The sequence below is a fragment of the Macaca fascicularis genome, chromosome 5, assembly GCF_037993035.2.
Source record: "Macaca fascicularis isolate 582-1 chromosome 5, T2T-MFA8v1.1".
NCBI classification, from domain to species: Eukaryota; Metazoa; Chordata; class Mammalia; order Primates; family Cercopithecidae; genus Macaca; species Macaca fascicularis.
The window spans coordinates 187,396,068-187,422,287 of NC_088379.1; the positions used below are offsets into that span (position 1 = coordinate 187,396,068).

Consider the following 26,220-nt stretch of genomic DNA (forward strand, 5'->3'; position numbering starts at 1 on the left):
TTAAATTTTAAATTAGGCACATGTAGCAATTTACTAATCTTGTGCCTGTTATCATGCACAGATTAAAAATTGAAAGGATGAACTAAAATAAACAATTTTACAGAATTTTATTTTATTCCCACTTATTCATTTAATGATGTATTTAATTATTTAATATATATTTATAGTTGTTGAATGTAAGTGAATTTTATTTATTAAATACTAATCATACCGTAAGTATTTTTCAATTCTAACAATTATATAAACATTTGTGTTGAAATTTGGCTAATTTCTCTGATGTCTACTCTGGTCATCTGGCAAGCTAATCAGTAGCTATTACATTTTCACATTTTAAGTAAATAAGAACAAAACCCACTAAAATATGAGTTAGCAGACTTTTAAGCAGTTTAGAAAATAAAAAATTACTCTAGATGACATAGATTTATTTTGCAGCAAAGTCGTATATTGATGGGACTATTTCCAAATGTAAATTTTCAAAACACTCTCTCAGAACTAAGAATTTCTTTAGAGAAGGTGTACTGTCTTTATCATTCTTGAACACTTCCTCTACTTGGAGGGGCAGATTATTAACTTTTTCAAAAATATATTCTTGGTAAGATACTTTTGACAGCCACTTGTCATCATAGAACAGATCAGCAAAACTGAACTCTTCTCCTTTTTGTATATTTAATTCATTTTTAAGGTTAAACTCTTTGGGTATTTTGCTGTGAGATACCTTGTTAACCTTTATGTGGTTAAAAAAGATTTTCAGGCCGGGTGTGGTGGCTCACGCCTGAATTCCCAGCATTTTGGGAGGCCAGGGTGGGTGGCTCACATGAGGTCAGGAGTTTGAGACCAGCCCGGCCAACACAGTGAAACCCGTCTCTACTAAAAAACACAAAAAATTAGCCAGGCATGGTGGCGTGCGCCTCTAGTCCCAGCTACTCGGGAGGCTGAGGCAGGGGAATCACTTGAACCTGGGAGATGGAGGTTGCAGTGAGCCAAGATTGTGCCACTGCACTCCAGCCTAGGCAACAGAGTAAGACTCGGTCTCAAAAAAAAAAAAAAAAAAAAAAAAAAATTCAAGATGACACCACAACTCATCCCAAAACATTGTGCGGAATATTGGATTTGTAAAAGATGACAGCGTCACTATCACCTCCTCTTCTCCTTCTCTCAGGATCCCCAGGCATCGGCCTCCTTCCGACAGAAAGACTGAGTATAGGTTCCACTGTCAGTCGTGCATAAAATAGTATAAAAGCTTAATGTCTTCCTTATTTTTAGGTAGGAGAAGAATGCAAGTTTGACATGTAATTAAACAGAAGTTTGAATACCTTCTTATCTCACTGGTTTGTTTTGCATGTGAGTTAAAATGCATACCTGATACAGAGACTGCATGAATTTGGAGGCAAGAAAGACCTGGCTTTGCCTGCGCCTTCTAACCTTTGACAAGTTCAGTAAGTCTCAGTTTCCTCTTCTTTAAAAGCAGATTTTATAATACACACACACAGACACACACACACACTACACACACATACAGTACACATACACACAGAGTACACACACACACACACACACAGAGTACACACACATACACACAGACACACACACACAGAGTACACACACATACACACAGACACACACACAGAGTACACACACACAGAGTACACACACACAGAGTACACACACATACACACAGACACACACACACAGAGTACACACACATACAGACACACACACAGACACACACACACAGAGTACACACACATACACACAGTACACACACGCACAGAGTACACACACACAGACACACACACACAGAGTATACACACAGACACACACACACAGAGTACACATACAGACACACACACACAGAGTACACACACATACACACAGTACACACACGCACAGAGTACACACACACAGTACACACACACACAGAGTACACACACAGACACACACACACAGAGTACACACACATACACACAGTACACACACGCACAGAGTACACACACACACAGTACACACACAGAGTACACACACATACACACAGACACACACACACAGAGTACACACACATACAGACACACACAGAGTACACACACATACACACAGTACACACACGCACAGAGTACACACACACACAGTACACAGAGTACACACACATACACACAGACACACACACACAGAGTACACACACAGACACAAAGACACACACACACAGAGTACACACACATACAGACACACACAGAGTACACACACATACACACAGACAAACACACACAAAGTACACACACATACAGACACACACACACAGAGTACACACACATACACACAGACACACACACAGAGTACACACACATACACACAGTACACACACACACCCTCTGGGAATTTTGTGGAGTCAAAGTTTGATAATATTTTCTTGGCACATGGCAAATAGATGTTCGGAAAGCTTCACTGAAACCCTTTTCTCTCTTCGAACTGATTGTTTTCTATCTTGTTTTGTTTTGTCATCCATTTCTTGTTCACTGTCACATACACATCAGATTAGTGACTTACTAGAATGCCATCAACAACTCTCACCACCGGAAATTCTTGTATTCTTCATAAACTTACATCTATCCCTGAAATTCTTCTCTTGATCTAGCTTACACTTCCTTTCTCGTATTTATAGAAAGAACTTTAGTGAACAATTTTAAGCAAAGATGGCCATCAATAATTAAATGAATTAATAATTAAATAGATTAAGTCTTGTCCAAATAGCACATAGGAATTTTAACATGGTCTTTTTCATTTCCATATAAATTTTAATATATTTAGTGTGTAATAACTGCCAACAGTAGGTGTAATTGATATAACATGTAAGACTATAATACAGATTTGTACACTTGATGACATGGATACTTCGTTAAAGTAACCAAAATGTGAAACAAAGACTGTTAAGCTATTTTAGTCTTAATAATGGCTAAAAAAACTCTTTTGTATATTTAGTCCTGTTGTTCAGTTCTTAACATTCCCAAACAAAACCTGTAATGTGATTTAGTACTTGGTTGTAGACATGTCTAAGTTAAAATAAGTCATAATGGAAACATTTGGCTTCATATTGTAGGCCTATACATTTTATATAGCTGTGGTTATACTTAAATTTTATGTAACTCACCTGTTTACTTAAGACTATGCGAAGTAAGTAAAGATAGTAAAGAACTCACAAAAATATATTTCCCCCAGTCTGCTTAACACTGTCTAGAATTTTAGCTCCCAATTTTCAGAGCTTGGTTAACACGCATAATGCTATACTTACTATGAACATGTTGTCACATTCATTATAATTATAAATGGATTCAAAGGTAATTGCCAAAATGTATAATTACTAATATATTCATATTGCACATTTTTATGTAAAATAGTAAAACCAGTTTTTGTCTGAAAGCATATTTTGTGCAATTACTAATAGGTCATATTAATTCAGGTAGCAGCAGTGAAATGTATCTTGTTTATAAGCTTTGCATTTAAGACATTTTTCTTGCAGGGATCACCTCCTAGTGTGAAAGTTTTCCAAAGATAATAGCACATCAATTCGAAAGTGTAATAGATTTGAGACCACAACATACTATCAGCATGAAGAAGTAGTTTATCTGTCTCACTAACTCACTGCGTCACAGCTAGAATCATTACATATTTGTTCTTTTGTTTTCACATCAAAGTACATAGTTTACATTGTAATGTTGGTTGCTTATTTTCTTATTTAAAGTGTTTATTTTTAAAATGCATACCAGAATTAATTTTTGGTAATAATAGAAGAGGCACTTTAGTGGGACTCTAAAATATTTTCTTTTTATAATTGCATAGTATGCATAGTATATTACTTCCTGTAAGACATTTATCATTATGGTATTAATGCCTTTATATTAGAAACAATCCATTTTAAACAAAATGGCCAATTTTTAGAAAATTCACACACACATAGACATTTACTTATGTGCCTTTCTTAGAATCATCCTTTTTAAAAGTTAGCAGAAATCCAGTGATCAAAATTCAAGGAAAAATAATGAATTTTAGTTTATTACTGACTTACTATGAGTATGTTTTATTATTAATTATTTCTTAGCTGTGTCATCTTTGTAATCGAGCCTTGAGACAAGCCTTTTTATTTTATTTATTTATTTATTTTTTTTTTTTTGGGACGGAGTCTCGCTGTGTCACTCAGGCTGGAGTGCAGTGGCGCGATCTCGGCTCACTGCAAGCTCCGCCTCCCAGGTTCACGCCATTCTCCTGCCTCAGCCTCCGAGTAGCTGGGACTACAGGCGCCCGCCACCTCGCCCGGCTAGTTTTTTGTATTTTTAGTAGAGACGGGGTTTCACCATGTTAGCCAGGATGGTCTCGATCTCCTGACCTCGTGATCCGCCCGTCTCGGCCTCCCAAAGTGCTGGGATTACAGGCTTGAGCCACCGCGCCCGGCCAACCTTTTTATTTTTTTAGATCCCATTTCCTTATTTTTATTTTTAGTTACAGCTTTTTTGTCAAGTATAGAGCTACTGCCAGTGGTCACTGAAAAAGTTAATTAAAAACTAGTCCTCCTAAATCTTTTTACTTTCCTCATACCAGTTAATGACTCTTTAAGTTCTCCTGCACACACTCCTGAAAGCATGTTTTAAAATTATTTCTAAAGGTTGAAAGAAAACACTTTCTCTTTAACTCTAACAATAAGAATTCAATGTGGAGTATTTTTTTCAATTACACTGGTTTTTTTGCTCCCTCCAACCTCAGTAAGAATTCAGTTTCTTCACGTTGCTTCATAGATCCGAAGCTACCATTGCTGCAGCCTTTTTGAGGGTATGGTGGGACATCCACTGCAGCCAGCACTGGAAAGCATTATCTTAATTGTCACTACGTTGTCCTCAGCAGTTTCAAAGAGGAAGAGTTAGGGAAAAGGCATGTTTCTCAGAAAAAAAAAAAATTATTATATATATGTATTTCTTTTTCTTCTCAAAATAGCAGATACATAAAGTAAAAAGAGATTATATTTGTGTGTGTGTGTGCTTACACATTCCATTTAAATATTTAGAATTGAGTTTTTCAGAAGACTGTCTGGTAGTAGGTAAAGAGAATGATTAGAAGTAGTTCCTTTTTTAATAGAAATTTTCATACAGGTAATAAATTGAAACAAGGTTTTTCGAGGAAAAAAGAATATATAAAAACGACCCCAGCCAGAAAGGTTGAGAGTAGAGAAATAGTACTCTCTCTGTGAAGAAATTAGTGAAACATTTTGGGAAGTCGTAAATGCCCAAGGTAAAGTATCAACTGGACTTACATGTGGCTCAGAAATCCAAGTATTGAGTTCCAAGAGAAAAGGAAAGAGAACCCCTTAACCAAGGTACTTGTGAAATAAGATGAGTGCTGATGAGTGGTTTTAAAGCAAATGAAAATGTAGGTGTATGGAACATAAAGAAGACCCAAAAGGAAATAGATGCTGGTATCTCATTTGGAGATGAAGTAAAGGCCAGTACACATGGCAGATACTTAAAAGTAGCAATGACATTGGAAAGGGTAAGGGAACTGATTAGGGAAAACTTAACTAATAGTTGAAATTGAAAGGGAAGAATAAAAAAGGGGGGATGTTGAAAGTAAAAAAAAGAGTGAGATGGCATAAAGCAATGAAAAAATGTTTAAGCCATTTGACTCTGAGATCCAATGGATTGAGCCTTGTATAATTCATTTGTTCTAAATTGACTACTCGAAGTAAGCTACCGGCAGTGACTTTCTAAGCAGGAGTCTTGAATTGATTTTCTGATTCGTTATACAATCTTGAAGGGGGACTTGAAGTTAAACTTAAGCTAGGAAACTAATACGCTAATACCTTACTGCAGTGATTCTCAGAGTGTGGTTCCTGAAGCAGCACCATCAGTTGCTGGGGTCTCACCCCAGACCTACTGTTTTAACAAGCCCCCCAGGTTACTCTGATGTAAGCTGAAGTTTGAAACCCACCGCTTTAATGTATGGAATGGTCTCTCAGTTGCATTTCTGCTTCTGTTGGTGTTCTGACCCTTTACCACCGCAGTTCACAAGCCCTGCCGAAACCGGCGCTGCCGTATCATTCTTGTTGAACTGTTTTCATGTAAAAGGTAGGGAACTGTAGAATACCTTTTGCGAGCTTCTGCAGACGCTAGTGTGGGTGGGCTTCTCCTGGAAAATTCCCAGCAGCCTCTGCAGTCTTTCAGTTCAGGAATCTCACAGAGCTTCTGAGGGCCAGCATCCTCGGCTGATGGAGAATTATTTCCAAATAGCTAGGCATTTGAGCAGAGTGAATAACTGTGCTAGATATCACTGGATGTCTATTGAGAATCTGTTGCCAAAAGGTAAGGAAAACAAACAGGAACCCAGCGTTGAATAAGAATGGGTAATTTTCTATAGGGGCTTTTTCTTTAGTTTTCTGTTTAATAGCTGCCAGAAATTTCCTATTCCTTTCATCATTCTCTAAAGCACATTATTTAAATAAACTATTTTTGCAGCCTTTTAATTAGTTTTGGACACATTGCTAAGTATACATTTAACAGATAATCCAGTTGGCTTTGGAACTTAAAATTCAGAATTTGGTAGTGAAAATCCTAAAGATTATGATAAAAACAGGTTTTAAGCATTCACAATGCATGGGTAATAGTTAATATCATGTTTCAGATACATTCTTTGTTTCAAATACATACTGACAAATATTTTGGACTGACTTACTTTCTGTGATATTTAATAAATGCCCAATTAGAGACCACAAGGAATCAAATGAGTAATAGTAGGCACTGTGGAAGGTAACACACTAACAATTAAGAGTTATATATTTTAACAGTACTTTTAAAGCATCTTATCTTAAAATGAACTCTAGGCAAACCGTCCATTGTCTTGATACCATCAAGTGACTAAAACCATTTTGAACTCAGTAGTTAATTTTAGCCTTCATATATTTCCAGGTAAATTTAATCCACAAGTGTGGGATTCATTTGCTTTAGATCTGAAAATGTCATTTTGGAAAAGTCGTTTGATGTTGAGGAAATCTTGTGAGACCTTTTAATATGCCTCTTAATCCAGAAAGTTGTATTTTGCCGGAAGGAAGAGGAACCTATACCTTAAAATTTCCTCAGCTCTTAAGTGAGAACTTTTGGATATTGAAAAGGTTGTAAATTTGGCCAAACATGGCCAATCTTTCTTATTCACACATTGTCTTTGAAATCAAAACATCTAATTTGAAGAAAGCAATCTATATTCTAGATTACTTTGTATTGATTTACCTACATGTGTCAGTAGAAAGCAGGACATCAAGGGATTTTATTTAATCAGGTCACATTTAGTTTAATGTAAATGATTCTTTGTCCAAGAAAGAATATAAGAGAAAGAAAGCATCAACATTTCCTATGCAGTGGTGCCTTTCTCTCTATACGATATAATAGATGTTACTATACAACACAAGTATTTTTCCAGGTGTCTGTATGTCACTAATAAAAGTTTCAGCAGTGCCTCAGGGACAGAAGCTGAGCGCTAATTACTGCACTCACTTTATCTTAATTATTTGCTTTGTTTGTTGATCTCCAAAACTGTTGTTAACACTATATAAAACATTGAAGAAAACAAACTATTTTCTGTGAAGATAACCACTTATGAAGTTAATCTAATTAGAATTTATTTCATTCAGTAGTTACACACTTTCTTTTTTATTTTTATGTTCTGTTCTAATCTCCTATTGAGGAAATGACTCAGACCACTTTGAATAATGCTATAACACATTTTCCAGGGATGCTTTTCAATTGGGTCCCTATAATTTCTAATTTATTAAGCTGTATTCTTGATATTAGAGGTAAAATGATTATATTAATCCCCTGAACAAAAGACCAGTATTAACACATTTTTCCTAGTGACTCCTATAAACTTTCAATTTAATTATGTATTATGACTTACTTAATTTTGTTAGCATCTTCTAAAATAAGCTTTGATATATTAATATTACATGTGATATAGAAAAGTACCTTTAAATTTCCTTGATAATCTGATTATCTTGCCACTAAAAATCTTATGATGGTAAGTTGTATGGTTATTACTTTGAAAGACAAAATCAATCAAGTGAACAGCTACTAAGGAACAAAGCGTGCCTGCTAAGAGATGAGGTTAAAAAAGAAAAAAAGCAAAACAAATTATGAGAAGCAATTGTAAGTGGCTGAGATAGGAGACAGTTTTAACTGGACAAATAGAGGTGATTCGATATACTGTGCGGGTCCCAAATTTAAAACATGATGTTTCATTTGAGGGTAAAAGAAAATTTGAAATGAAATGTTATTTTTGCCTCTTTGCCTCTGCAAAGCAGATTAAAAGAAGTTGAGGTTTAAGAACACAGAACTTCTCTGCTCAGCAAAAAAGAAAAAGAAAAGAAAGAAATGCTGTAAAGGGAAGACTGCGGATCCCCGACAGATTGACTACTCAGGGGTGGGAGTTGGGGAGCAGGAAAGAAGAGTAATTAAAAATTACCCGAAGTCTGGCAGTTAGAGAGACTTAAAAGACAGTTACTAAACAGTAACCTAGAAGGCAGGGATGGGGACAGCAAAAAAGATGAGGAAATTCAGTCCTTGTCTTTACTAATTTTAAATTTGCAACATGACCCATAGAGGTATACATCATGGAATGGGTTAAAAATAGGAGCTAGAAGGCCGGGTGCAGTGGCTCACACCTGTAATCCCAGCACTTAGGGAGGCTGAGGCGAGCAGATCACGAGGTCAGGAGATCAAGACCATCCTGGCCAACACGGTGAAACCCTGTCTCTACTAAAAATACAAAAAAAAAAAAAATTAGCTGGACGTGGTGGCACACACCTGTAATCCCAGCTACTCAGGAGGCTGAGGCAGGAAAATCGCTTGAACCTGGGAGGCGGAGGTTGCAGTGAGCCGAGATCACGCCACTGCACTCCAGCCTGGCAACAGAGCAAGACTCCATCTCAAAAACAAAAACAAAAACAAAAATTAGAAGCTAGATTAGAGGTAGAAGCTAACATCAAAAGATAACTCTAAAGCTAGATCAACAAAGAAACAAACCTTTCAACTTAAGAAGACGTAAGAGCAACTATTAATTGTGCTTAACATAGAGCCCTCCTTCCTATTTATGTTTTAGCTTCTACATAGCATTACAAGTTAATGGCGCAATGCAGCTCCACCGTTCTTGTCTTCTGCTTGTTGTTGTTGTTAAATAGAATCCCCCCTCAAGATTCCAGAGCCACAAAGCAGCTGTTAGTGTTCAGTGACCTTCTGCACCAGCTGTCTTTTGGGCTTTGAAATTGATTTTCCTCATCTCAGTCTCTGATAGTCTCTCTTCAAGTGTGTCTCTAGCTCATCACCAGAGTGAAAACAGTGGCACAAATGGCTGAGGAACTGGAGGCAGGCTCCATGCAGGGCATCATTAGAAACATCAGAACAAAAGGTGTGCTCTGTGTTAAAAGAAGCCGCCGCGGCTGCTGCTTTATTGCTGAATACAATGGGGAATATTCTCACAGGTTCACTTTTTTTCATTCCCAAATATGGTCTGAGAAGTAAAGAAAATTTCTGCCTTTATTCTACAAACCTCATGTGGATGCCAGGTCAAAACCATATGTTTTTGATAGTAATTTTTGCAGAATTTTTTATGTGTGAGAAGCATATTCCCAAAGCTATATGACTTGGCAGAGTCACAGGATGGGGAGAGACTAATGACACACAAAAATGTGTGCTTTATAGAGAATTAGGTGATGATAATTTCCTTGTGCGGAAAGTCAGTGTCTGTTCTCCATATAGCTGAATTTCAGTATTCCGTTCCTTCGTTAAATATTTGTAGAGTTCCAAACATAAAGTAACCATTGTGTTGGACCTTGAGAATGGGTAAAAAGAAGTCCTTGGGCTTAAAGACACATTAATCACAATATGCGCTTTGGCAGTGTTTCATACAGTGCAATGAAAGAGCCATTGTTGCCCTTGGAAAGAGGGTATCCTTGCTGAACCCCAAAACTAACAGAGTTCTACCACATCTGAGATCAAATATTCTCTGCTATAGAAAATATGCTGACACAGATCATGGTAATGTCTAAGAGATGTTTACGTGTCTATTTTCACGTATCTAGTTTGAGGCCTCATTTTACCTGAAGGAATCAGTGTGCACAAAGTGACACCATTTGTTTGTAAGTAGTTTCAAAAGACATCAGTTTAAACAACCTTTACTAATTCTTTCTTTACTTACATACTAGAAAGTGATCTGAAAATACTGAAGTCTGGTGATTTTATTTTTTGATTGATTGACTGATTTTTGAGACAGGGTCTTGCTCTGTTGCCCAGGCTGCAGTATAGTGGTGCAATCACAGCTCACTGCAGCCTCAAACTTCTGGGCTTAAGCATTCCTCCTGCCTCAGCCTCCTGAGTAGCTGGGGCTACAGGTGCATGGCACCATGCTAGGCTGATTTTTTAAGAAAATTTTATCACGCCTGTAATCCCAGCACTCTGGGAGGCTAAGGCGGGTGGATCACCTGAGGTCAACAGATCGAGACCATCCTGGCTTAACAAGGTGAAACCCTATCTCTACTAAAAACACAAAAAACTAGCCGGGCATTGTGGCGGCGTCTCTAGTCCCAGCTACTCGGGAGGCTGAGGCAGGAGAATGGCGCAAACCTGGAAGGCGGAGTTTGCAGTGAGCCGAGATTGCACCACTGCACTCCAGCCTGGGTGACAGAGCGAGACTCCGTCTAAAAATTAATTAATTAATTAATTAATTAATTTAGTAGAGATGAGGTCTCACTGTATTGCCCAGGCTGGTCTTGAACTCCTAGGCTCAAGCAGTCCTCCTGCCTCATTGTTTTAAAATATAGTGCACAGGTGATTTGACTTCTCTTCCCATGTTTTGTAACATTTCTGTATTTATTATGCACGTACATCATCAAGGCCCCAGTGTGATATACACAATCAGATTTAAATCTCAAAAGCACCTCTCCTTTGTGACTACTCTGAGTACAGTACAGTCCCCAGTCTGAGGAGGGGTACTTCTGAGATTGAAAGTCAGTGGCTGGCCAGGCATGGTGGTTCATGCCTATAATCCCAGCACTTTGGGATGCTAAGGCAGGAAGATTGTTTGAGGGTAGGAGATTGAGATCAGTCTGGACAACATAGGGAGACCCCCATCTGTACAAAAATAAAAATAAAAATATTAGTCGGACGTGGTGGTGCACATGCTGTAGTCCAAGCTACTCAGGAGGCTGAGGAAGGAGGATTACTTGGGGCTGGGAGGTCAAGGCTCCAGTGAGCTGTCATCACACCACTGTGCTCCAGCCTGAGTAGCTGGAGTAATGTTAGAACAAATAACAAAATATACAGTCACAAAGCTGTAATTTTAGAATATTACATCTTTGTTTTGAACAATATCTCAAAGTTGCATTTTCCTCTAAGAAAAATAATAATTGCAGCTGGGCATGGTGGCTCACACCTGTAATCCCAGCACTTTGGGAGGCCAAGGCGGGCAGATCACCTAGGTCAGGAGTTCAAGACCAGCCTGGCCAACATGGTGAAACCCCGTCTTTACTAAAAATACAGAAATTACCTGGCATGGTGGCACATGCCTTTAATCCCAGCTACTCAGGAGGCTGAGGCTGGAAAATTGCTTGAACCCATGAGGCGGAGATTGCACTGAGCCGAGATCACACCACTTCACTCCAGCCTGGGTGACAAGAGTGAAACTCTATCGCAAAAATAAGAAAAATAATAATTTCATAGCAACTCAAGCCCTTGCCAAGATTGGTGATCTCATGATCTATTGATGTCTCAAATTTTGGAAATTTAAACAGAGCTGTCTGATTTGAAATCAGCATCTCTCAAACTTACTGTCTCTCACATAGTGGATGTTCACATGTTTTTAGTGTTGAGGCTAAGTTCATAATCTTGAGAGTACCATAGGCTCAGATTCAAATCCTGTCTCCCATGGAGAAACAATGTACTTTGAATAAAGCTAAAACACGTATCCCAGGCTTGCTTTTTGGTTTTTATAATTTCCAACCTTATTTATTGCTATTTTATATATTTTATGATTTCATTCCTTTATTAGCTGTGACCTCTTGGCCAAGGTACTTAACTTTTTGAGGCTCACTTTTCCTCATCTGCATAGTAGTCACCATTTTACTTATGTTACACATATTTATTGAACACCTATAACATGCCAAGAACTTTTTAAGTCTTGTTAATGCAGAGGTGAATAGGACTTCATAGAGTTTACATTCTAATGCGAGAAGACAAATGATAGATTTGTGGAGTGAGTATATCATTCGTAGTCCATCAGTATAGCACGTTAGAAATACAACTTTTAAAAATATTTATGTTTTTTATTTTTATGTTTTGAGACAGTTTTTTTTGTTTTTTGTTTTTTGTTTTGAGACAGAGTCTTGCTCTGTCACCCAGGCTGGAGTGCAGTGGCACGATCTTGGCTCACTGCAAGCTCCACCTCCCGGGTTCCCGCCATTCTCCTGCCTCAGCCTCCCCGGTAGCTGGGACTACAGGCGCCCGCCAGCATGCCTGGCTAATTTTTTGTATTTTTAATAGAGACGGGGTTTCACCGTGTTAGCCAGGATGGTCTCCATCTCCTGACCTCATGATCCACCTGCCCGGGCCCTCCAAAGTGCTGGGATTACAGGCGTGAGCCGCCGCACCTGGCCCTATTTCCTGAGACAGATTCTTACTCTGTTGCCAGGCTGGAATGTAGTGGCGTGGTCTCAGCTCAACGCAACCTCCATCTCCTGGGTTCAAGTGATTCTCCTGCCCCAGCCTCCCTAGTAGCTGGAATTACAGGTGCCCACCATCACATCTAGCTAATTTTTTTGTAGTTTGTTTGTTTGTTTGTTTTTTAGTAGAGACAAGGTTTCACTGTGTTGATTGGGCTGGTCTCGAACTCCTGACCTCGTGATCCGCCCGTCTCGGCCTTTCAAAGTGCTGGGATTACAGGTGTGAGCCACCGCACCGGCCCGTTTATGTTTCATTTTAGGTCTCATTCCTAGAATCCTCTCTTCAGGCGGTTTGGGTCCCTCCCTCCCCTACCCCAGCTCCTCCATGGTACTCTGAGCACAGCAGGGAGCTTCTGGTGTTAGACTCTCCACTAAGACGTCGAGTTTTCATGCTGTCTGTCTGTCTGTTTCTAATCCTCCTGATATTACAGGGGTCACCTTCGTTCCTATCCGCGAGACCCCTGCTTGTCCAGTGGCACACTCTGCCGTCTCTTTGCTACTCTTGCAGCCCATAGAAGTAGTTCCGCTTCTTAGAAATTATGCTCAGGCACAGGAATCGGCGAGGCTCCCTGACTGCATCACCTGGATGCTTCATGCGTTCGTTTCCCTTTGAGATCCTGTTATCGCCTCCGTTCTCTGTCTGAGATGTAAGGCACAGATTTTCTCTGCTCTCAGGCCTCTTGGATTTACACTGTAATCTCTGCTTCTCCAGGACTCACGCAGGGAGGCCAGGAGCGGGGCCTTTATCCCTGGGACACGGTACATCTTCAGCCAGTCTTCTCTTTCTCTCTTCCTAGCCCTTAATAAAATGAAATATTTTTTTCTAGTCTCAGGGGAATCTTTATTTTCTAAATTCGGTTTATTCCTGACATGTTGGGTACATCACAAAGCCTCTCCATTCCCACTTTCCCCCGGAGGGTTTTCATGGGACCAAAGACTGAGGTAAGGGGCTCCGTCGTTGGCCATGAGCCTGCAAACCTGTCACTACGGGAGTGTTGCGTGTTTCTGTACACACAGCTTTGCCAGGTAGCTCTCTCTGCTGCTCTCTTCCCTCGAGCATGGCATGGAAGCAGCAGGAAGAGCCTCAGACTTCCTTGGAGTCTCGTCGCTTCCCCCAGGACACCACCCACGAGGCAGAATTCAGGCTTCTCTTCCTGGGCCCTGTTGCTCCTCTGCTGTCACCAGCTCCCCTCAGGTTCTGCACCTGCCCCCAGTGTGGACATATTCTCCTTTCTGGAGGGAAGCCCTTTCTCCCCTCACACCATTTTCCTCCCCAGTCCACTCTCTTTCACTCAGCCATCTGGGCTTTAGAAAACCGGTAAGAGACTTAAGCTATTTCTTCCTTCATCTTATTTCATTTCTTCTGGAGGCAGTGAAATAAAACTAGAACAAGAAGATTGAGGCAGAGAAAACAGAGAAAGGGAAAAAAGTCAGGAGGAAAAAACATACTTTCAATAGTACTTCAGAAACTTGATTTACCGCACAAATAAATAATGGGATAACTGATTGTAATAAGCACTTTGAAGAAAATTAACACGGTAATACTGTGAAGAGAAGAGGGAACAGGGCTTTGGATTGGATGGTCAGGTAGTAACATCTGAGCTGAGACTTGGAGGATAAAGGCTGAAAATACAAATAATCATTTTATTCTTCACTGCATTATGGTGAAAATTGTAGTGAAACAACAATACAGTGCTTAGTAGGTACTCAGGAAATGGCCGTTATCATTATTAATGAAGTCGACAGAATGGACACCTATCACCTCCATCGGTGATACCAGGAGGGGTCAACCCAAACTGAGCGAATGCCAAAGCCCACATAGCCCCAGCCACCGGGCTGTGGACCAGTACCGATCCGCGGCCTGCTAGGAACTGGGCCACACGGCAGGAGGTGAGTGACAGTCGGAGGAGGGAGCATTACTGCCCGAGCTTCGCCTCCTGGCAGATCAGTGACAGCATTAGATTCTCATAGGAGCACGAACCCTATTGTGAACTGCACATGCGAGGGATCTAGGTTGTGTGGGAATCTAATGCTTGATGATCTGAGGTGGAACAGTTTCACCCCGAAAACATCCTCTCCACCCCCCATTCCTGGTCCAGGGAAAAATTGTCTTCCACGAAACTGGTCACTGGTGCCAGAAAGGTTGGGGACCGCTGCAGTAAAGTAAGCAAATTGTCCCACAGTCACAGGAAACGTCAGTCCTTTTCCTATGCTTGGCAGAAATGATCCTTTGGCCCTGTGAAATGCATGCGCCAGTGTTTGCCAGGACTTTTTAGGGTGGAACTTCCAGAAGATAATAACAGGATCTCTGTCCAATTACATGGATCTGTCCAAGCTTCACAGGAGGCATGCTTTGCACCCTTTAGTCTGCCTTTTAAATCCTCTCAGTGGCGTTGAGGGAATAGGCTGTTTCTATGGGCTGCTGAGCCTCCTGCTCACTCTTCATGTATAATCCTGAAAAGAGTGAGAATCTAGATCCGGGCCAACATGACTCATAGGCCAGGTCCAGCCCTGTTACTTGTTTTTGTACTGCTTGTGAGCAGAGAGTGGTTTTCACATCTTTAAATAATTGACAACATGAAAAGCAAAGAGGATTTCATGACATGGGGAAATTCTATAAAGTTAAAATTTCAATGTCTACAAAAAAGTGTTACTGGAACAGAGCCAGAGTTAAACATGTATGCATCGTCTATGGCGGCTTTCACGATATAACAGTAGAGTTCAGTGATATCTCTGGAAAAGCCTAAAATAGTTGCTCTGTGTCCTTTACAGCAAAAGTTTGCTGATGCCTGATCTAAATGACATAGTCCATCTTCTTATCCAGACTACATGCCAGTGTGTGGCATCGCCAGTATCGAATTTGTAAACCAGGGAATTCATTGTGTCCACATTCGTTTTGATGATGTTACATTTTGAATTGGCATTTAAAATCTTCAAATTATACTTATGTGTCTTTTGAATAGAGACTGTGATATGTGATTTTGAGCAAAATAATACATAGCTAATGCTTTTAGAGCACTTACCTTGTGCTAGATACTAATGTAAACACTTTATATATGCATTATTTCGTTTAATCCTTGGAAAATGCCTGTAAATTGTATGTACTGTTATTATGCCCTTTTTACAGATGATAAAACCAAGACACAAAATTTGAGTAACTTACCCAAAATCATGCAGCTATTTATAGGTGAAGAGTCTGGATTTGAACTCAGACAGTGTCATTTCAGAGCGCTGAATAACCGTGCTGAATATGAATATGGTAGGAGGTACTAATGCTGCCTCCAACATAGCACTTAATTCAGGCTATAAACTTTTAAATTAGCTTTTTAAAGTAGTTCGGTGGGGAAATGGGCTCATAATACAGTTGCTAGTATAATTTGTACAAGTGACAACTCATCATTTGTGTCTGTTCTAATTTTGTGGTTGACAAAGCATTTTTTAGAGACATTAGCTGTTTTGCAACCCTGTTAAAATAAGTAAGTCACTAGTGCCATTTTTTTACAGGTCGAGAAAAAAAACTGAGGCTTCCTAGGGCCAGATGACTAGGAAATGATAGACCAGGGACTGATTTTCAATCCAGAATTCGTTCCACTCTACTGGCCTGTATTAGGCTAACGTTCATGACTTTTACCACATCTGTAGACTGGCTTCACTATTTTTCACTTAATAATTTTCTGGAGATTGATTCTTTGTAACTTTTAAATACCTATTCAGCCTCTTCTAAGTAATAATATACATAAAATAAATGAGTGTGATCCTTTTTTATTAATCAGATACTTATATAACACATTCCAAGCACTTTACTTTAAATATTAAGTCATTTAAGTTTCATAATAACCCTGTGAGGTAGATACTATTACCATCCCCATTTTATAGATTAAGGAACCAAAACTGACTTTCATTAACTCATCAGGGACACGTACCTACTAAGTGGTTAAGTGGAATTTAAACCTTGGCAGTCTGGCTTCCCAGTTCTGTCCTGTTAACCCCTTAATTTGTTTGATATATTCAGCATTTCTCCAGTATACGATAAGTACATGAGGATTAAAATTAAAGGTATTTAGCTCTGTCTTATCTAAAATGACCTTGCATAAAGGCTGTACCATCTCAGGTTGAAAGGCCTGTGTACAATCTGAATATGAAAGAGAGCACAGTCTGTTGACTTCATGGGATGTGCTAGGAACATCGTGGTAAGTGTCGGGATACTCACTGAAGATACTGTAAGTTACCAGCATAATATTAAATGTAAACCATAAAACAAATGGTGCTTTTGTAAAATTTGGAGACCTCTATTGTTAATAGGAATCTTAAAATTAGTTACCTTTCCTGAAGAATTCCATTTACAGTGCTCTTGTTACGTGACCACACAATTTCCACTTAAACATTGTCAAGGAAGAGAGCATATAACTTTTAGAGGCAGGTTGCTCTCTGTTGTATGGCTCGTGGTCAGGGAACATTTCTATATTTGATCCAAAATCTGCTTCACTGACCCCTTCATTTATTTAGGTTTGGTATTAGAAGGTGTTCCATGATTCCTTCCCTCTCCCTACCCCCAGCAGGTTCACATTCCTGATTATGTTTGACATAAGCTGTCAGTAAAATAGTTTGAATTGTTTGAGAGCTGACCAACTGCCTGTAGCCAAACTTGGTTTTATTGTACTTATTAGCAGAGAAGCAGGCCAAGATGCCAGTGTTTCCATGGACGTCCAGAAAATAAATCAGTGTACAGAAGATCAGCGTGATCATGCATACTCATGTTTATATAAGTGTGTAGTCTCATGAGTAGTAAATGCCCATGTAGCTACAAAGCAACAAGACTGGGTTTCTTTTGCTAACTGAAAATGCTCTTAGGATAATTCATCATGGGACATTCCAAAATGGTTTTGTTCAGGAAATAGTGTGATTAGAAAGTCTTTAGAGTCTCTCGAGATGTCTACTTGAAGGGACAGTGATCATTTATATGTATAAATCCTGCTGTCTACATTAAAAATCAGTCTCTTTCGTGAGAGTCATTTTTATGAGTTAGATTCTTTGGTTAAAACATTTCCTTGGTTTTTAATGCTTTAGGTTATATAGGATAAATTCTTTAAAAAAAAAAAAAAAGGAGAGAGAGAGCAAAAGAGACAGAAGAGCTAAATGCATCGCGGTCTCTTGTCTCTCATATTGCAACATATTTGTATCTTATAATGATATTCTCCTTTTCCACAGGCATTTCCTCTTCAAAACAGGAACAGGGACAACGCCACTGTTCAGTACTGCAACCCCAGGATACACAATGGCATCTGGCTCTGTTTATTCACCGCCTACTCGGCCACTACCTAGAAACACCCTATCAAGAAGTGCTTTTAAATTCAAGAAGTCCTCAAAGTACTGTAGCTGGAAATGCACTGCACTGTGTGCCGTAGGGGTCTCGGTGCTCCTGGCAATACTCCTGTCTTATTTTATAGGTAAGAACAAGTTCTTAGAATTACTTTGTCTGTAAATCAGGGTGTTACATTGTTTGATTACTTGTATTTATTCATTTGGTCTAGAAGCATACTATGAGGTTATATTTGGTGGAGGTGAGTTTGGTCATAATATATCATAAATCACAGAGTATTTTCAGTAATTTTCAGCAAATTTAGATACATAGAAAAGCAGGTTTTGTGGGTAGTTCATGTCCGTAAACAGTGAGGTATATTCTTGGACAAAAACTATAGGGTACATTTGTGTTTGACTTATCCCTTGTGAAACATGGATAGCTCTGTGGCATTTCATGTGCACAAAATAATTCATGTGCTTGCAGTAATGAACCCTGTGCAGGATTTCCTTCGATGCGTACTCAATAGGGAGCTCTCCACTACTTGTGATATTACAAGTCTCTCAGCTCACTCAGCCATCTAAATGTAAAACTCATCACTCAGGGCCATCATCTTGCACTCAGGAACGCTCTCCAGAGAACTGGGCGTCCATAAAGCAATGAATGGATTATATACTCATTCATATATGTGGATTTTTCTTCTCTTCTGATGTAGTATTGATCATGTTTTTCATTTGATAGTAACCCAAATAATGGAAGCTACTAATAGAAGTTGTAAATATTGCTTTTATTTAACCATTTCTTAACATATTTGAGCATTCAAACTACTGGAAATTGCTTTTTAAAATGCCAGAACTGACCACATTGTATTTTGATCTTCTTCTAAGTGTAGGGAAAGGCCTACTGCATTGAAATGCTAATGGTGTCCACTGAGATAAATCACAGGCTTTGTGGTTTATCCACCAGGAACAATAGCCAGTGATGCATCCTCAAGTTTACAAAGCAATTTGTGATGCCCCATGAAATTCTATAACTGAGTAAGAGTATTGCAGAGCTGTATGTAGAATACTATGATGCTTTTGCAGTGGACCAGTATCTTCCTCTGGCTACAGTACTCCTATGATATAATTAGGCACTTTGGAAAGTGAAATAACCGTTTTGAGTCAGTGTTTAATGGGAAAACAGAATTGTAGAGCATGAGAGAACTTCAGAGACAGTTGAGTCCGGGATGGCAACTACGTGACATGTTATGCAGTAATTTTTCCAGTTCTTTGACCATGGAAGACATCGTTAATGACTCACAGCACTTTCTCTCCTTAACCCGATTACATGCTGCTTGTCTTCATCTGAGTGCTTCATTCACTACCTCTGACCGCCTCTACCAACCAGTCAGAGGTCAAAGCAAGATGAAACCTTTCTCTTACCTTTCTGTCGTGTTTTAATCTAAGTTCACTTTCTCCTTATAAAGATGGTCAACCAGATACTGAAGGGGTTATCACTTGACCAGGATCACACCCTAGTGAGACAATACTGCTGTTGTTTCATAACACAGAAGGTGAATGAGTAATTTCACAACAAAAATCAATATTCCAGAGACAGATTTCTAGTATTTGGTTAGAAAATGTATCAGCCATCAAGAGATTCTATTCTAGTTAGCTGTATATATTATTTGTGCCTGTCAGAAGTGTGCTGCGAAAGAATTTTAAATGGTTCTGAAATGGACCGGTCATAAATGGGATGTAGTAAATTAAGAATATGTATTTGAGCTGAACAAGGAGACCACATGGGCACAGGGAAGGGAACAAGACACACCGGGGCCTGTCATGGGGTGGGATGGGAGGAGGGAGAGCATTGGTTAAAAACAGCTAATGCACACTGGGCTTTATACCTAGGCGATGGGTTGATAGGTGCAGCAAAACCACCATGGCACACTAGCAAACCTGCACATCCTGCACATGTACCCTGCAACTTAAAAATAAAAAAGAATATGTGCTTGTTGCAGATTTTTTTTTTTACTGTGGTGCATACCAGGTAGATAAATATGCAGGGCTGGAATTCGGTGTCAGGTTGACTGGTCAGGCATCCTTTCTGATTGATAAGTGTCTGTGTGCTTCCGGTTGTTAAATATTTTGAATATCAATTCTAATGCCATTTAATTTTATTTTCATGGTGTGACTAGCAGGAAAAAATAGCATTTTAATGTGAGATCAGTCACTGTTACCTGTGAGACTTCTACTCTTTTTAAGGATCCATTAGTGAATATAACTATCAGACTTCTAAGTAAAAACTCAAAATTTTTCTTTTTTTTCATATTGCCTGGTTTTACTTTTTAGTCATTAGCAATCTGCTTTATTCCTACTAGTACCATGGTCATAAACTCTTCCCTTCGCTTTTATTTTTCCCCACATGGCAACACGCAAATTATCTAGTTACTATACTCATGTAGGCTTTTCAGTTCAACAGATATTTATTGAACATTTGTTTTGATCTAGTTATTGTGCTAGGAATTAAGAAGATACAATCCCAGTGTTATCTAGCAAACATTTACTTTTATCTTCAAAGAATTTTCTCATACTTTTATCACTTTAACGAAGCACATGTATGCTTCAGATTTTCATTGGTCTTCCTACATTTAAAGGACTAACACAATGATTTTATTTTTAATCAGGTGAAAAACTTTCATTCCCTCATCAATTCACATGATAAATCTTTTTTGATTCAAGATGTTGCCTTTACCCTTGAAAAAAAGAACAGGACACTTCTCTCAGGGAAGGTTGTCCTTTTCTATTAAGTGTGCATGTAAAGCAGAGAGGGAGAAAAGAGACACTTGCCCATCCAGCCAGATCAGTCTGATAAACCCCAGAATCAATGGGGAAGACCAATGTCATCATGAGATTGACCTTGCAACCTTTAACAGAAACGCAGCCATCCTTAAGCTTTTTTTTCCATTCCCTTAGAATCCCTTCTCTTATATTGACTGTTAATATAAAGTAAAAGCCTAAGACATTAAAAAAAAGCTTGAGGAATTATTTCTTAGAATATTTGTTCTTACTTTCCAGTAAGATAATGAGAACTTACGACATGTAGATTTAACATGTCTCTCCTCTAAGGTGAGTTATCTCAGGATAGACAAGGTGAACAGCTTCTGAAAGAAAGGCAAGGAGGGAGGAAGGGAGGTGGACAGGTTTTGTTGTTTGTTTTTTCTGTTTCTTCAGAATTTCAGAGAGTAAAGAAAGACCTTAAAAAGTGAAAACTAATTGTAATCCCACAGTGCATGCTGTCAACTTTTTGGTGTATATCCTTCCAGATATTTTCCCATGTACATATACAGCTAGAGGTCCATATTTTTAAATGCATTTTATACTAGGCTTTTCTCATATATCATTCATTATATATCATCTATATAATTTTATTTAGTGGCTATTCTTAAATAACTAGTTCCCCAAAATACAGTGACTTATTTTCTTATGCCTGTGTCTGTGTATGTTGGCATGTGCATATATGCTCATTTGATCCAGTTTTTTATTGGGATAAATTCTTTGAAGGATATTTGCTGTACCAAAGAGTAGGCATGTTTTAAATTTTGAAAACCATGGCAACTGTCAGTTTGTGTAACCACCAATGCTAGTCATTACCTCTATTTATCTATCTATCCTTTATTATGCATATTTTTAACTTTTGCCAATCTCTTAGGTTAAAACATTGTTATTTGGATTTATTACTAGTAGCGCTGAATATCTTCTCATACATTTATTGGCCATTTGTATTTCTCTTTTTGTGTGTGAATAGCCTCCACTTTTCTATTGGGGCTATTCTCCTTTCTTTTTGATTTAAAAAGTCTGTTTTCAATTAAGGATATGAATTTTTTGTCCCATGTTATATACTTTTCCAATTTATTATTAACTCTGATCATAGTCATTTTTACCATATTTCGTACAGAAGTTGTAAAGTCATCGCATGTATTTTTTTCCTTTATATTTCTGGCTTTCAAGACATACCTGTAAAGTCCTTATTTAATCTAAGTATTAGTTTGTATTTATTTTTTGTATTTTTATTTTTTTGAGACCAGTTCTCACTCTTTATTTCTTTAAATTTCTGGTTTTCATGCCATACCTATAAAGTCCTTATCTAAGTATTAGTTTTTATTTATTTTTTATATTTTTATTTTTTCAAAGACAGGATCTCACTCTGTCTCACAGGTGGAGTGCAATGACGCAGTCACAGCTCACTGCAGCCTTTAGCTCCTGGGCTCAAGTGATCCTCCCATCTCAGCCTCACTAGTAGCTGGGACTACAGGCACACACCACCATGCCCAGCTAATTTATTTTTATTTTTTTTAGAGACAGGATCTCCCTATGTTTCCCAGATTGGTCTCGAACTCCTAGGATCAAGCTATCCTCTTGCCTCAGCCTCCCAAAGTGCCGAGATGACAGGAATGGGCCACCACTGTGCCCAGCTGGTATTTTTTAAAATGTACTTCAGTTTTCTCTGATACTTAATGGTTTTTCAGTAACTATTTTTAGGTTAACATTTTCCTGGCCACTCTGACAGATGTCAGAGGTTCAAATTAGCTCTTCTTTCTAGAAGCTCATAGTCAAGTGATAAGGACATGCATAAAAACTCTCGTTTAACCCCATACGTGCTTTCATACCAGCTTGATGAGCAAAAAGAGAAGACAGATGATAGCTACGTTTCACTGAAGATTTGGGGGAAAGGCTTGATCTAGCACCTGAGGCCTGAACTGGAGCTTTGTTCACCTCATGCCAATGGCGAGTGAGAAAATGACCTTGAGATGAGGTCATCTGAGGAACGGCAAGGAAGAAACGTGAAACATCTGCCGTGGTGCATGTGCAGTGCTTACCGTGCCAGGCGTTGTTCTAGAAACTGTATGAATTACCTCATTTAATTTCCACAACAACCTGAGGAGGTTTCTTCTTTTAACAAACAGGGAATCTGTGGCTTAAAGAGATGGCTCTCCTGAAGGCACACATACGAGGACTCTTACGCTATACTGTCTCCTGTGAGGTTTTTTAAGAAGTAAAAATGGAGAAGAAATTGAAGAGATTTAAGCATAGAAGTGAAAAGGAATCACTTTACGTTTTTGAAAGATTACTTCAGTGGCCTTCCAGAACACGTAATACAATGAAAGGAGGTCCAGAGTTGTGCTTTCCAAGCATTCCTGTGCCTGGGAATCGCCTGGGGACCTTGCTAAAATGCATATTCGGATTTAGCAGATCCAAAGTGAGCACTGAGATTCGTTTTTCCAGCAGGCTCTCACGGGATGCTGCTGTGCCTTTCAGACCACACTGTGAGTAGCACAGGTCTAGGAAATGCTGTCACATGTCCCATTTCATGACGGAAATGTTCTGCTTCCACACTGTCCAATTTAGTAGCCACTAGACACCAGTGGCTGTTGAGCACTTGAGATGTAGCTAGTAAGTTGAAGAAACTGAAGTTTAAACTGTACTATTTTTCATTAAACTCAAACAGCGACATGGGGCTAGGAACTATCATTTGGACAGTGCAAGTCTAGACAACCTGTTAGAAAACTAGCCATAACTGGGAGATCATGAGGCCCTCGTGGGATAGAGGAACAAGCAGAATTGAGAAAGCTGAGCTGATTCATGATAGAATAAATGTGACGTGCTTTCGCATATCTCAGTTTTTAACAATCAAATGTACATATGGTAAACTTCCTTGCAGCGGAGTCGTGTTATGATTTTCTTTGGGTTACTGAGCCTCCAGTTAACATCCTTCACTAATCCATTAACCTTTGAGTGGCTGTGCCTTTACACAACAGAAATTCTACTGATTTCTAACCACAAATGTTAAGTTCAGTGATTATACTTAGTGATACAGACCTACCCAAAGAAATACCTGTTGCGTTTCTTTGGGCCCTGATATACTCATTCTTCTTTTTTTGGCTCTGAAATTAAAAAAAAAAAAAAAAAAAAAGATGAGCAATAAACACCAGTTGTTCACCAAGAATGGCAAAAATGAGAAGCGTCTATGTTCCGCTTCTGTTCACAGTTACACAGTGGGTAGGAGTCTTGGTATTGTTCTTTGCTTACAGAAAGCTCTTTTTTCTGTGTATGTCAATGTCATACACATAGAAAAATGGCCAGAAATCCCTCATGAAGCATAAACATTATTAAAGCATTACTACATGCAAATCATAATAAATGCTTGGGATGATGCCAATTAAACTGCAAAAAAAGCCACTCAAATCAGACTTCAAATAACACCATTATAGACCTTTAATTTCTTGAGCATTTCTGTGCACTGCTAGGCAGAGTCAGAGAATTTCTCCATGTACAGTAGCACTAAAGGTATTTGCACATGAACTTTAAGGAACGCTAGAGAAAAAAATATGATCAGACTATATTATGGTGGTATATTTTCTCAATTATCTTGCCCTTTTGGCCAGGTTTTTCCTAACCAGTAATTCATTTGACAACAGAGTGTTTTAAATCACAGTTTTATTGAGACCCAGTACACATACCGTGTGGTTTATCCATTTAAATATACAGTCCAATGGTGTTTAGTGTTACATGTCCACAGAATTTTGCAGCTATCATCACAGAACATTTCTCTCACCTCCAAAAAGAAACCCTGCATCCTTTAATAGTCACTCCCTATTACCTCCCAACACCCTAATACCCAATGGTTTTTTTTTTATCCCCACAAAAATTTTTCCATAAAAATCTGAAATTTTTAAGGGACTGTTTTGTTAACTAATTGCCCAATGAAAACAAATAGCTCAGCTTTGTTTTTCTTACGAGCTCCTGACAAGTATAGCAAACCAGAGAACTACTCACATTTTTACTGTTCCTTTCATTTAAAAAATACATATGTAGTTATTTATTTCCTTTGAACAGCTGCTACCAACTGATTTCTAAAATACATGTTGTCATATGCCTGCTAAAAAGGCTGTTTAACGACATAAGCATTCCCTAGATCTGGCAAAACATAACCTGTCGAATCCAGGTTCATTGCAGTTATGATTCCTTAGCAGTTATCTGTCCTACTTCTGGGCCTATTTGCATTTTATGAACATTTTTACCTCTCTGTGTACTTTGAAATTGATGATGGTAGTAGCTATATATATGCAACTCAGGGTCAGAAGGGAAAATATGCCAACCCTTTATGCTTCATGAAAAAATCAACCATTTAACTATATATGGCAAAATAAAATGTGTCTGACGTTCTTTTTTCTTTTTGGACGTGTCTTTGTAATAAAAGTGCTGTTTTATAATGTTCTAGAACACAGCTGAGCAATGAATTACATACCATTTTTCACTACAGCTTCTTCCCTTCACTCGGAGTTGCATTATATTCAGAAAATGCATTTTTGTCTGAGATGGTATGGAAGCATTTTAATACTAACATGATTTCATCACATTGTAGGAAAAATGTATTGCCTATATTTTAGAGGATGGAAAATTGTAAGACTAAAAATTTAGAGTCAGTTTTTCAATATTTTATTTTGTTCTTGAATCCTTAAGGACATATTTAAGCCTGATTCAATGGTGATTAAAGACTCAGAGTAAAAGAATTTACCAGTATAGAAAGTAAGCTCCTCCTCTCCCCACGAATATAATTTATTTTACTCTTAGTTTGATATGAGGTCAGCTAAAGTAAATAACATATGACAATAATACACTTGGCTGGGCACAGTGGCTCACACCTGTAATCCCAGCACTTTGGGAGGAGGTCAGGAGTTCAAGACCAGCCTGGCGAAACCCCATCTCTACTAAAAATACAAAAAGTTAGCCAGGCAGGGTGGCACGCACCTGTAGTCCCAGCTACTCAGGAGGCCGAGGCAGGAGAATCGCTTGAACCCGGGAGGCGGAGGTTGCAGCGAGCAGAGATTGCGCCACTGCACTCCAGCCTGGGCAACAGAGTGAGACTCTGTCTCAAAAAAAGAAAAGAAAAGAATGCACTTAAACAGATTGTGTTTACCATTTAAATATAGGGATCTCTCTGACTTGAAAAATATTCAAAGACAGAACAACAATAAGAAATACCTTTAAAGTCAGCTTACCTCCGGTTTATGCTAGATATAAATATCTTATTCATGAAATATAGTGAAGTTTTCTCTGTTTTAAACTATCATATTTGCAAAATGTAGCAACATCTCCTAACGACAAGTGGAAAGCATAATACAATATTTACCACTTCACTG

General features: G+C 38.7%; 1 protein-coding gene across 29 annotated transcripts in view; it reads left to right on the plus strand.

Annotated features, from left to right (window-relative positions):
• The window catches only part of TENM3 (teneurin transmembrane protein 3), a 2,750,454-nt gene that overhangs the window by 2,557,965 nt on the left and 166,269 nt on the right, over positions 1–26,220 (plus strand). For all 29 annotated transcript variants that reach the window (XM_065545705.2, XM_045391898.3, XM_065545707.2 and 26 more), the window contains one exon: positions 17,945–18,183. In XM_065545705.2, the coding sequence (XP_065401777.1) occupies positions 17,945–18,183 (239 nt within the window). The remainder of the gene's footprint in view (positions 1–17,944; positions 18,184–26,220) is intronic.